The sequence below is a fragment of the Sorex fumeus genome, unplaced genomic scaffold (genome assembly GCF_029834395.1).
Source record: "Sorex fumeus unplaced genomic scaffold, SorFum_2.1 ptg000037l, whole genome shotgun sequence".
Classification (NCBI taxonomy): domain Eukaryota; kingdom Metazoa; phylum Chordata; class Mammalia; order Eulipotyphla; family Soricidae; genus Sorex; species Sorex fumeus.
Genome location: NW_026606094.1, coordinates 15,874,969 through 15,888,199, shown reverse-complemented (window position 1 = coordinate 15,888,199; position 13,231 = coordinate 15,874,969). Strand labels below are relative to the sequence as shown.

At 41.4% G+C, this 13,231-nt stretch overlaps 1 protein-coding gene across 1 annotated transcript in view; it reads left to right on the top strand.

The window, feature by feature from the left end:
- TES (testin LIM domain protein) overlaps nucleotides 1-13,231 on the top strand; it is a 37,890-nt gene that overhangs the window by 10,824 nt on the left and 13,835 nt on the right. Inside the window, exon 2 of the mRNA XM_056118236.1 lies at nucleotides 11,647-11,732. Within this exon, the coding sequence (XP_055974211.1) occupies nucleotides 11,647-11,732 (86 nt within the window). The remainder of the gene's footprint in view (nucleotides 1-11,646; nucleotides 11,733-13,231) is intronic.

Genomic DNA, 13,231 nt, shown 5'->3' with positions numbered 1-13,231 from the left:
ACAAATTAAATTGGTACATTTTATACAAATTAAAATTTGGTTATTATCATAAAAATTTTGGTGTATGTGTGTTCAAAAGGCGTCTGTTTCCTTCGAATCAGTAGAAGAAATAGTGGTGACTTAAACTTCCAGTAGCTGAAAATCCTTGGATTGTAGCCTAAATATAGAACGGCACGTCTAAACTACGTTTCTCGTAGGTGAAAAAGTGAAAGATGGGTAAAAAGTTGGTTGAAACTTGTCATGCTTATATGGCACACCACTTGAACACGTGAACATTCTTTTCTAGAGTCAGAGATGGTGTAAAAAGACTAGGCAGTGTAAGTGAACAGGACATAAACAAAATCTGCATGAGACATGTCAACGGAAGAGGCGGCAGTGGACTTCTGGCAGCTCTCACCTCCTTCCCCAGCATCTGAGGCGCGCAGGTGTTCAAAGGCTTTCATTTTGTCTCAAGTGCCACATAGGCTAGTCCTGGGCAAAAGTGCAAAACGAGAGTGTCAGCCCTGCACCCCTCCTCCCACCCGCTCTTCCTGGGCCTTCTCTCCACTTAGGCCCTCCTCTTCAGTCCCCAGGCACCCGCTTGCTCCCCTGGGAGCCGCCTCTGATGGCTCTCTCTTGGCTGCTGCAGCGGCCTTTCTCTTCATTCTCCACTCCCTGAGGACACGACTGCTCTCCTCACCTGCATGTGCGCTGACTGAGGGAATAGAGTGATAAATCACTTAATTGAAATAACTTTCCCACACCCTCACCCATCTGTTATAACAGGCTGCTTCTGCAGAGATCATGTTACTATATCTTAAGACTGGCAAAAACGGTGACAGCATCAAGGTTTGGACTGCAGAGTTTTAGAGCCACCTTGGTATATGGCCATTCCACTCTTTAGCGCCAGCTGTGAAGGTAGTGACACAGGACCAAACAAATATTCAGTAATCTAAATTCTTGTAACAGAAATCCTGCATTACCTTCTGGTGTAAGGTTTTTCAAGTCACTCGATAGTTAATAGTCATATGGCATTATTAACAAATCTTAAGTGATTTCAACGGCGATCATGGCCTGTAACTTGTCCCATTTTTGTCAGCCTGCATTGTCTTTCTCAAAGTAAAAGATCCAGAGGAGGCCATTTAAAATAGAGCCAGAAATGGTAGGCAGTATTTGCCAACCTCTCTGCACCTGCAGGCTGGTACCTGGTCTTCCTACATGTCTGTACACAGCGGTTATAAACAAAGGGGCAGACCCGTGCTTTCCAAGCCTTCCTGTGGCCGGCTCTGCTCTGCACTGCTCTGGACGGCCCCACTGAGTACCCCTACAGTTCATCCTGTATTGCGCTGCCCTTGAATGCAGAGAGAACTTGATCCATTGACACCAAAGAAAATAATGTGGCAGAAATCATGGCGTGTCCCTTCTCACTTATGTTGTTAAAGACCACAGCTTCTCTCTTGGGTGTTCTCACTCTCTTTGGGATCACTTTCCTTGGAGAAAACTGATTGCCATATCCCAAGGCATGCATGTGAGAGAGTTCAAACACCGGTCACCCCTCTTAGCCTGATTATGCTGAAGCCCTCGCCAATTCTGATTGCAATCTTGCAAAAATTCTGAATTGCCTCAGCCAGTGAAGCTACTTCCAACTGCCTCACAGAAAGTGGGATGTTCAATGTTTATTTTGAGTCCCCCAATTTTTAATTTATGTGTAACCATACGGAGTTTTCAATCATTAATCCAGGAATTTATTGATTTGAAAGTCAATCAGAGAATTTCAATTTTTTCCAGGACATAAGTATATTAAATCTTCTATATAATCTAGCAAATAATTATCAAATACAAGTAATAAGTCTATATGTTTTTGAATAACAGTCCTCAGTTTTGAGATTGAATTTGTATTTTATTGTTTCAGAACATTTTAAATTATTGCAACATTGAAACATATTTTGTATTAGGATGGTGGAAATTTAACTGAACTCATATCCACTGCTTTTAAGAGAAAGAGGTAAGGGAGAGAGGGAGAGAGTGAGTGAGGGAGACAGAGACAGAAAGACCGTTACTGATGAGCAGACATTCAGTGTTACACAAATCTAAGATGAGTGATGTCTTAGATTTGTGTGGGAAGAAGGTGATCCTGAGAGGTGACCAATCTTTTAAGATAAGAATTTTTTCCTAGAGAAATTATATATAATGAATATTATTTATGTCATCTTTAAAGCCTCATTTTGGATCATCTCCCCAAACGTAACTGTAGTTAATTTTATAGTTCAATATTTTGATTTAGAAAGGACTTGATTCAGGTTTTAGCTTTGTCACTTGCTGGGCACTCTGAGACAAATTAATCTTTTGAAATTATAGTTTCCTTATTTATGGAATAGGGTTGATAACATTTCTAATATACTTTGGAATTAAATGATTTGTGTGTTGTGCCTAGCAGTAACTGTGACATCTGTATTTGTTTGTTTAATTTTTGGTCCACTCCCAGTGGTACTCAGGACTTACTCCTGACTCTGTGCTCAGGAACCACTCCTACCTGTGCTGGAGATGGACGGGGTTTGGGTGATCCTCTGCAGTGCTGGAAATAGGACCGTAGTACTGTGTGCAAGCTAAGCTCCCTATTTACTAGCAATAGCTCAGCGGTAGGGCGTTCGCCTTACAAGCGGCCAACATGGCCGACCCGAGTTCGATTCCTCTGCCCCTCTCGGAGAGCCCGGCAAGCTACCGAGAGTATTCGATATGCCAGACACAGTAACAACAAAGTCTCCAATGGAGACGTTACTGGGCCCGCTCGAGCAAATCGACGATCAACGGGAGGGCCTTTACCTTTACCTTTACCTATGGCCCAGTCAGTAACATATTCACTAGTGGTGGTTGAATTATTTATATTACCACCAACACCCTTACAAACACTAGTGCTCACTAAGAAAATGGACTTTTAGAAATGCTTCAAGATACTGTATTGAAATTAAGATTTACTGTTTTATCTCTGAAAAACAGCAGTGTTTTTTGAACTTTTATCAAGTATGTTAGCAGAATTATTGAGGTTGTGTATCTGTCTTAGGTAATGTGCTGGTTTGGTTACATGTTAGATTGAAGGAGATAAACTGGCTTTGTGGTGGTCCCTGGGTCACTGGCCTACTTAACTGGACATGCCTTAAGTAATAGTGGCACACTGAGAGGGAGTCGTCTGTCTAATTCACTCAAGTTCCAGGAAGATTGATTCAGTCCCTTCAGGATGTAATTTTTTTTTGTAAACCATTTAGGCTGTCAGATCACTTGTTCCCCTTAATTTCTTGACAGACTAAACTATGTGGTTATTTATCATGAACTTTATGATACAGATTCATGTACGATTTCTGATTTCTTATTTTAAGCACTGAACAGCTGAAGAGATTTAAAAGTGGATCTGAGGCTATGCAGTCAATACTGATTCCTGTTCGCTTCTCCATAGGAGGTTCTCACAAGTACAGATTCATAACTGATCACTACACAGTCCTGCAGCTATACTTCTTTGGTCTTAAGTCTAGAATGCTATTTCTTCCTGTGTCTTGAGATTGTTCACAAAATATTTCTCTAACATCCAATATCTCTCTTCCTTGTAATCAATGTTTAGGTACTAGTGTGTATGAATAGGCATTTTGCAATGCCACTGGCCTTGGCCAAGTCAAGAAATTTGCACTAGTTTCTTAATCTAGATGAGAATACAGATATCATTACTTCAGATGATAAGATTGAGGATAAAATGAGATGATCCATGTAAAATTCTTAGGAATTATGCTTGAACATATGTGCTCAGTAATTATATTATTGACTTTTATCATCACTACCCCTTTCAGAGCTCTTTTTATGTGTTTTGGGGGTAAAGAGGCTATGTTAGAGATCAATTAATAATAACAAAACATTATTAATTATTATTTATTAATTATTAATAACAAAATAAATAGTAATACAGCTCTTGGGAATTTCTATAAATCTTAGGCATTCAAAATGTAATCTTAATAGAGATTGACTCTAATGCAGATGATGGTCATAGTGTATTCTTTCTTAAGTAAATTATAGAATTTGTACCAAGATCAAGGGCAGAGCCACATTCGAGGACCCCCGAATTTCATTGACCTCTTAGGAAGCATCCAACCAGGGGGATGCTGTCTCTTATAGTAAGCCTACTGTTGAGAAGCAACAGTGCATCATGCACAGGTTGAGCCATCAGTTTGCATGGTTTGGTCCCAGGCAGATATGATAGAAAATTAGAACACAATTTGGAGTGGAGATGAGGGAACAGAATGAAGTTTTTTGGGATGAGATCCAGGAGACTAGAAGCATGATCTGGATAGACAAGGATGAGGAGAGCTTGAGACCCCGCACACCCGTGCAAAGTGACAGGTGTTTCCTCATTTTTTTCTTATATTTTGCAAACTTAAATGTCAAGGGGAAGTTTGCATTGTTCAGAGCAAATAAAATGATACCGTAATTTTAATAGGAATGATTAATAATAACTCTGAATCACTAAGTTAGATCTTTATAGTCTCACTTAAGGAAGTTGGCGGGCGTAATCGGTTTAAGAGTTTCTGTTTTATACTTCAATCTGGTTGTTGTTTTGTGTTTTTGGGCCACACCTGGCCACACACAGGAGTGAACCTATTTATTTATTTATTTTTTTAGTTGTATCACTGTGAGACACAGTAAAAAGGTTATTCTTGATTGGGTTTCAGTCATACAATGTTCCAGTACCCATATACCTATCCCTTTCATCAGTGTACATTTCCCACCACCAGTGCCCCCAGTTTCTCTCCCACCAGCCTCCCTACCTGCCCCCCCCTCCACCCTAGCCCGCCTCTACGGCAGGCACTTTTCTTCTCTCTCTCTCTCTCTCTCTCTCTCTCTCTCTGTCTCTCTCTCTCTCAGCCTACTTTCGAGACTCACTCCTACACAGTATGGAGACTTATGCAGTGCCAGGGATCAAACCAGGTGTGGCAGCACAATTTCTCTAGCCCCTAAATCAGTTTTATTCTTTTTAATGTAACCGACCACCCTCATTACTATTTTTTTTTGTTAAATTTATTTATTGAATCACCGTGAGAAAAGTTACAAAGCTTTTAGGTTTAAGTCTCAGTCATACAATGATCAAACACCCTTCCCTTCATCTTGGTAGTTATTTTCACTACCAAGAATCCCAGTATACTCCCCCCACCCCTCCCGATGACTGTGAGGCAGATAATTTCTATTTAACTATCTCTCCACTTTGATTGCATTCATTATTTCGACAAAAGATGCACTATTATTATTTGGAATTTCCCCCCAACAATCAGAACTGCTGAAAAGGCACTGTGAAATAATTTCTTTTCTTTTGCTGGTTATGAAAACCATATCATGGCCTGGCGATTTTGGATTTCTGATATTTTACTAATTAAGTTTGGAGGGATTTCTGCCAAGAGCCGGATAATTACGAGATTGATTTCTCTGCATCTGGTGCCATGGCCGTGCCAGAGAGCCGCTCATGGGGGGCAACTCCTGGCCTCGGTAGGGCGTGAAGGACGAGCTGGTACCGCTCCCCATCCCATGAGGCTGCAGTTGCCCCATGACTGCTGGCTCATACCTGGCTTTCCAATAGGCTCTGAGGCAGTAGCCGCCATACTGCCAGGGGAAAAAGGCGGAAGAGACAGACACCCTTTCCCTCCCAGGGTGGGAGGCTCATGGTGCTGTAGTTTAACTCATAGTCCATTCACATTTCTGCTGCAAACTGCTGGCTCTGGATTAGGTCTGTGTGCCTCTGGTGCCATGGCCATGCCGGAAAGCCACTTTTGGGGGACAACTCGTGGCCTTGGTTGGGCGTGAAGGACCCCTCATTACTATTATTGTTGTTGTTACTATTATTTTGGTACTGAAAATCTTGATAGACATTGAATAGAAAGGCAGCACACTCAGCAAACAATCCAAAAGTCTGTTACACTAATAAAACTGTGATGATTTGGTGGGAGGGAATTTCCCAGATGACAGTAGGTTTCTAAGAGACCCATATGCCAAGAGGAATTATTTGTTTAGAAATGTAGTTCCTTTCTCTAGAGGATGAATTTCTATGAAGAACATCTATGAATTTCTATGAAGAGAATATTTTTTTAATTTTTTTAATTTTTTATTTATTTTTTTATTAGTGAAACACCATGAGGTACAGTTATAGACTTATAAATTTTTGTGCTTGGGTTTCAGTTATACAATGATCAAGTACCCATCCCTCCACCAGTGCCCATCCTCCACCACCACGGGTCCCAGCATCACCCCCATCCCCCATTCCCCCCATCCCACTCTGCCTCTGTGGCAGGGCATTCCCCCTTGTTCTCTCTGAAGAGAATGTTTGACTGTTACATGAACTATGTTTATGCATATGTATGATGGACATGCACAGGGAGAGACTGAGAAAAACAGAAAGATGTATATTTTATGTTATCCACCTTGGTCAGCTTCATTCCAAGATGATTAAAGCCTTAGTACCACTTGCTTGTTTAGTAACCACATATGATTCTTTTTCCAGAGGGAAACTTGGTTATGAAAACACCATGAATCAGATGATCTCACCCTGAATACTGCATAATATCTTCCAGACCCAAATTATTTCCAAATCAACTCAGACCATGTTTGAAATACCAGATGTTCCTTATCCTTCTCTTTATTTCTCTTTAAAATATCTGATATGCATTACCCTTTCCTGGATCAAAGGGGTCATTTGAAGTGCTGCCAGACTATCTAGTTACCTGAAATTATAAATATGGAGAAATTGATCCCATTTTTATTTCTTACTCCAAAATTAAAGCAATAGCACAGCGGTAGGGCATTTGCCTTGTATGCAGCCAGCCTGGCCGAGCTGGGTTCGATTCCTCCACCCCCTCAGAGAACCCAGCAAGCTACTGAGAGTATCTCACCCGCACGGCAAAGCCTGGCAAGCTACCTGTGACATATTCAATATGCCAGACACAGTAACGAAAAGTCTCAAAATGGAGACGTTTGCCCGCTCAAGCAAATCGATGAACAATGAGAGGACAGTGACAGTGACTCCAAAATAGGCAGGAGATAAAGGGGTGCTACAGAGCACACATCCTCGGAATTTGAGTTCAGGGTCTGGAGCCTATTGTTAGGATGTTTAGAAAGTCTTATTTATGACCAGTGTTTCATAATGAATTTATTTGTTTAGAAGTCTTTGACATGTATTTCTAAAGCTTTACTGTAGATTTTCAGAAACAGCCCAGAGGACCTGTTTTCTTGGATACTGAAAAATAAATTCTAATTTGTTGTATTCTTGTATTCATGCTTGCCAGAATGCGTTGCTAAAATTATATGAAGTAGAATGCTTTGGGACTTGGGCACTTATTAAAAACAGGTGTGTAGGACCCCGTGTTGACTCTGTATCACACGTGCTATTGAAATAATTACATGCAACGGAGCTGAGTCTCAGCCTCTAAAACCTTAAAGTTTTGTTTCTGATCTTCCTTTCTAAACCATTCATCTAAGTCTTTGCTATTACTTAAAGGCTGAAGTGCATGCTCTATATGTGTGAGGCCTGGGTTCAATCCCTGGCACCAAGGTCCCCTGGCACTGCCAGGAGCAATAACCCTCTACCCCCAAGCATGAAGCAGAAAGTAGCTATCATACCAAATATGATCCTAAAACAAATAGACAAATAAACACCTTCCACATTTAATCCCAAAGAATTGTTTTAGAAGAACCACATTATGTTTGTTCTCAGAAATAACTATTTTCTATTTAGTAAACATTGGGAACATGACCGTACTGAACAAGACTGAGGTGAACTTAAGCCTAAAATACGAATTAAAGCTATACTTTTAGAATCAGAAGGAATCTTGGAGTTGATCTAGTTAATTTTCTTTATTCATAAGGCACAGGGAAGGACAGTGGCATTGACTATCACTGAAACTTGGTAATAGCATTCTGTTAATCACAATTGTTTTAATTTTCTTAAAGTGATCTTTTTACATGACTGGTTCTGATTAACTTCTTTTGAGTCTATAGCCATGGAATTCTCTATTGTTTGTTTACTATACCACTACAGCTAATTCTAATTCCCAGGGTAAGTTGCATACAGTTTACATATCTTGCTTACATCATTCAAGAATTCAATTTTCATATTTCTTCATTTGCTTCTGTTTGGGGGCCATTTCCGACTGTGCTCCAGGCTTCCTCCTGACCCTGTGCTCAGGCAGGGATCATTCCTGGAGGGCTTGGAACCATCTGTGGTGCTGGGGATTGAACCTAATTCTCAGTGTGTAAGGTAAAAGCCCAGGTGTGCTGTGTGTAAGGCAGGAAAGCGCCTTTTCACTGTACTATTCAACCTTAAGTGTGGGTTTTAAAGACTGTCTTTTCTGTTTGAGTGTTTGTTTTTAATTAACCACTTCCAGGGTTTTTATCACAGGAACAAGTGTATCATATTGCCATGACCTCATTCCACTCATTTACATTTTTACTCACTGATATTTTCTGGGGTTCCTCACTCCCTGTATAAAAGGGATACTACACTTACAGATTAGGGCCATGGTGGAGAGGAGCCTCTCAGGAGATTCCATTCTTGGCCAGCCAGCCCATAGGGGTTGAAAAACCCCGGAGTGGCACTTTCTGAGTTTTCTAGGGCATTTTCTCGGATTACAGGTTTTCTCAGAGTCTGTCTCCTGCTTTACAGAAGAGCGTAGCTTGCTGAGCTGAGGGGTGCTATTGCCCCCCCCCCCAACCCCATTCCGTTGCCTGGAATGCCTTCTTTGTTTTTGTGTTTGTTTTGGGGCCACACCCGGCAGTGCTCAGGTGTTATTCTTGGCTCTGCAATCAGGAATTACTCCTGGTGGTGCTGAGGGGACCATCTGGGACGCTGGGGGATTGAACCTGGGTCAGTCACATGCAAGGCAAGTGCCCTACCTGCAATAATATCTTTCCAGCACAAGAAATGCCTTCATTGTTAAACATCAGAGAAGATGACCTAGGACGTGCCAAATACTCCAGATTTATTTCTTCCTCAAGAAAGGGACCGAAGATCCCACCTTGGCTTGGCCTGTTACCTGCCAGGTGCTTTTAAACTAGTCTCAGGGCCCACCACAGCCTCTGCTTCCAGTGTCCCTGTGTCTTTAGCATGCTTCCTCCTGTTTGCTGCATTTGCTGGTGCTTGTCAATAGCAGGTTTTCAACCTCCCTTACAGATTTGTATTTTCTGTTTCTAAGTGCAAAGTGAATCCCAGATTGTATTTACAGTTTGGCATTACAGAGAGCACAAGGGGTGCCTTAGTACTTTTCCTGGAATCAGAAATGAGCCTGAACTCTGGAGTAAATTGCAGAGCCTGCTGCATGCTCTGTGGAGGTCTGACCCAGTAGCACAGTGCTGCTCGCTCACACCCTGGGTTTTGGGGTAGTTTTCTGCTTATTGTCTGTCATCCAGAAGCAAAGCAAGTCTCCTTCGTTTTTTTTTAATGTGGGAGTACTGCTGTTTATTCAGCCACTGATTAAGCTGATTGAAGCAGGCATGAACTCTACATTACTTTTTAATATTTTTACTTTTATTTTCATAAAGTCGTTCACAATAATTTTATACGTTCCACATTTCAACACCAATCCCACAACCACTACACCTTTCTACCACCATTATTTCGAATTTTCCCACCACCACCCTGTCCCAAGCTTGTTATGAATAGTAAGAGATGACGTGCACCATCAGGCTTCTGATGCACTCGTCACGCTGGGTGGCACTGTACCCCCATGTCTCTTTAAATTAGTAAGGACCAGAGCTGAGATAACCAGCCTCCCTCTGTCTCTTGTGTAGTCCCATTTATTCCCATGATCACAGTTCACATCAGTGACAAGGAAAGAGTTTTGCTTTTTTTTTTTTTAAAGTCATTGGTGTTAAAGTATGATTTAGAGAATTTCATTTCTTTGGAAAATGGATAGTGGAGACGTGGCAAAGGATAAAAGTCACTGTTGGTGCTGGTTTCCATGGGACAGGGTGTTGGAGGTGGTCTGACTCACATAATGGGGATTTCTTCTGAGCAGGCAGTGGGCTGACTAGTCCTCTGAATATGTCCTAGTTAAGACAAAATATGTAACATTCATAACAAGAGGAGGGAAGACTTCATTTAAACTCCAGGGCATGGGTTAGCTGTATTTCAGATAACAAGTTACAATTTGTTTCAATTGTAAAATGACAAATACAGTTTGGTAAAAGTTACAGAATTTTGCCACTGGAAAAAAAATTCTTCTTGAACTCTTCATTCTAGCACTACCCAGTAATGAATTCTGCAGCTATTGATGCACTGTGTAAAATATAGAATAATGTATTTACCAGTAATTTGCCAGTGAGCTAATGCAACGCCAGTTGATCTCTTTAACTTTATTGTCAGTAATGGGTGAAAGACCTTAGTAGACTTTTTATTCCATTTTGCACCTTCTTCCCCTCTTCTCTTTGGGTCCTGACTCAGCATGCTCCCAAAAGCTATTATTTCACATAGTAAAAGGAAAATAAATGGTTTTATTAGTAACAACAGCATTTCAATCCCATACACTCCACTCAAGACACCAGAACACAGGCCTGGGGGCTGGGAGATAGTAGCGTGGTTAGGGTGTGTGCCAGCCTGGCTTTAGTTCTGGGACCACATGGTGTCCAGACTGTTGAGCACAGCCCTGGAAGGGCCCCATCCTCAGCACCACAGGCCCCAAGCAGCATGGCATCCTCAGGCCCGTGCATTGAACTGACGGCTTGTCTTTCCAAGAATTGCTCTAATGGGGGGATGTTGGCCCTGGCTCTCTGAGCAGTGCTTGGAAGCCCTCCCACTCCCGAAAGAACACACAGGCCTCATTAACAACGTGGTCTTGGACTCAGTTCTCCTCTGTCATTATCAACATTTGGGTGCTAAACAAATTCCAAAGCCTTAATGAATTTCATGTCATCTCTTAAATACCTAATTCCCCCCACCCCCTTTTTGGGTCACACCTGGCGATGCACAGTGGTTACTCCTGGCTCTGCACTCAGGAATTTACCCCTGGCAGTACTCAGGGTACCGTATGGGATGCTGGGAATCGAACCCGGGTCAGCCACATGCAAAACACCTAAGTTTATGTTGACTACTTGATCAGCATTTTCAGAGATACTTTAAAATTCCAATAAGATAAATGCTTGTCTTTCTTCCTGGTTCTCAGTTGCTCTTGTTGTTGGCTGTTGTTCTTATTACCTGTTATAATCATCATTTGAAATAATGATTAGTGGTATTATATTAACTTAATCATGACTCGTCAAACTTTTCACATATTGCTTATTTGCCTCAAAGTATATTATCTGTGCCAGGTTTGCTTTCTTAGTTGTAACTTTAGGATTGCTCTCTGTACCTGTTTTATAGAGGGCATGTAGTTACCAAATAGAGAAAGGCATTGCATTCGAACTTCTCTATACAATTACATCCTCATGTTTACTATAAAAGTCAGAACAAAAGTGTGTTATGTATGTACTTGGAGTTACCATCTACATGGAGGTTATTGTCATTGCAAAACAATGTCACGCTCAAAATTATGATTTGTTTGACAGCAATCGGAGGAAGTGATAAGTGAAATTAGAAAAGCAATTTATTGACATTTTATAGATTTTAAAGAAATGTACACTACTTAAACACTTTTTATTTTCCTTTAACAGATGGGCTTAGGTCATGAGCAAGGATTTGGAGCTCCGTGTTTTAAATGCAAAGAAAAATGTGAAGGATTTGAACTGCACTTTTGGAGGTAATGTTTGGAAAGCTACAGCCTCTTATATATATTAATTTTCCTTCATGCTTCTTTCAAAGGAATCCTGAAGAAATTGGTGGACAGTTCTTTTAAGTGCCCTTGCATAGTTACTAAGTAGCCTATTATTTTCTTTACTAGCAGTAACAAAAAAAGCTATTCTGACTTCCTGTCATTAAGCTGACTGCTAGTTGGATCTTAGGAATTTCCTTTAGATTTGTTTGATCATATGCTGCCCTTCAGGTTTTCTCTGAGTCTAGATACTGAATGTCCTTTTTTTCTGAATAGCAATTAACATTTGTTTTACTCTTCTATGGCTGTTCATTAAATTATCATCTCTTCCTTTAAAAAACTACTCTTCTCATGTATAACTGAAACCCAAGCACAAAAATTTGTAAGTCTATAACTGAACCTCATGGTGTTTCACTAATAAAAAAAACTACTCTTCTCTCTATATATCAATATAAACGGCAAGTAAGATTGATGAATTGGGGACACAGCTCAACAGGCTAAGTGCATGCTTGGTGAGCAGGAGGCCGGGATCCAATCCCAGGTACCACTTGGTCCCGTGAACACCACCGGAGTAGCCCCCGAGCTCTGAACCAGGATTAGCCCCTGACTGCTTCTGGGGGATGGCCCCAAAACAAACAAAAAGACAGATTATTAATTGAACATCCCTATCCTAGTTTTCAGGAAATGGACTTCAATATATATCTCAAAGTTTGGGCTATTAATTTACTATGGAAAAACTTTGAAGCACTTGAGTTAAAATAACAGTAAAAAGAAGCTGGAGAAAGAACAGGGATTTAGGTATTTACCTTTATGAGGCCAGTGGAGTTCAGTCATGGCACCAAGTTATGGCACTGTGTGGTTCTCTAGCACTCTCTGAAGCGACCCCCAGCATCCCTGGAGCTACTTTTCTAAAGCAAATAAACAAAAAACAATAACAGCAGTGACACCTACCAGTTCTTCCTTTGAATCAAGTGGAGTGGTTGGTTACGGTTCAAATGTCAGTGGTTCAAAATCAGATGTTAGGTTTGTTGACTCGTGGGCTTCCCAGGCAGCAGTGGTGCTCTGGGGACTTGGGGCCGAGGGCAGGAGGTGCAGTGCAAGGGCCTGAGGATGTGGGGCTGCTCCTTGAGGTCCCTGCATGACCGGGGATTCCCTGGGACATGCCCTGCGGTGCTGGGGGCCTCCGAGGCTGCAGCAGGTGATGCTGGGGGCGAGGGGGAGTTCCAGGGCTGCACCTGCAGTGCTCAGAAAGCACGGAGTGCCGGGAATTGAACCTGTTAGACACTCACCCTAACTGCTCTATTGTCTCCCAGCCCTGAGTTCTTTTAACCTCTAGTTTATTTAGTAAGTTTTAGGAAACGAAGACAGTTGTTTTGATTTAGAGAAGCAGAAACCTCAGCCTTCCCAGAAATGACAGTACAAATTACTTTATAGGTTGCCAGAAGTTCCAGGGAGGGTTGTTTTTTTTTTAAAACTTCAGAATAATT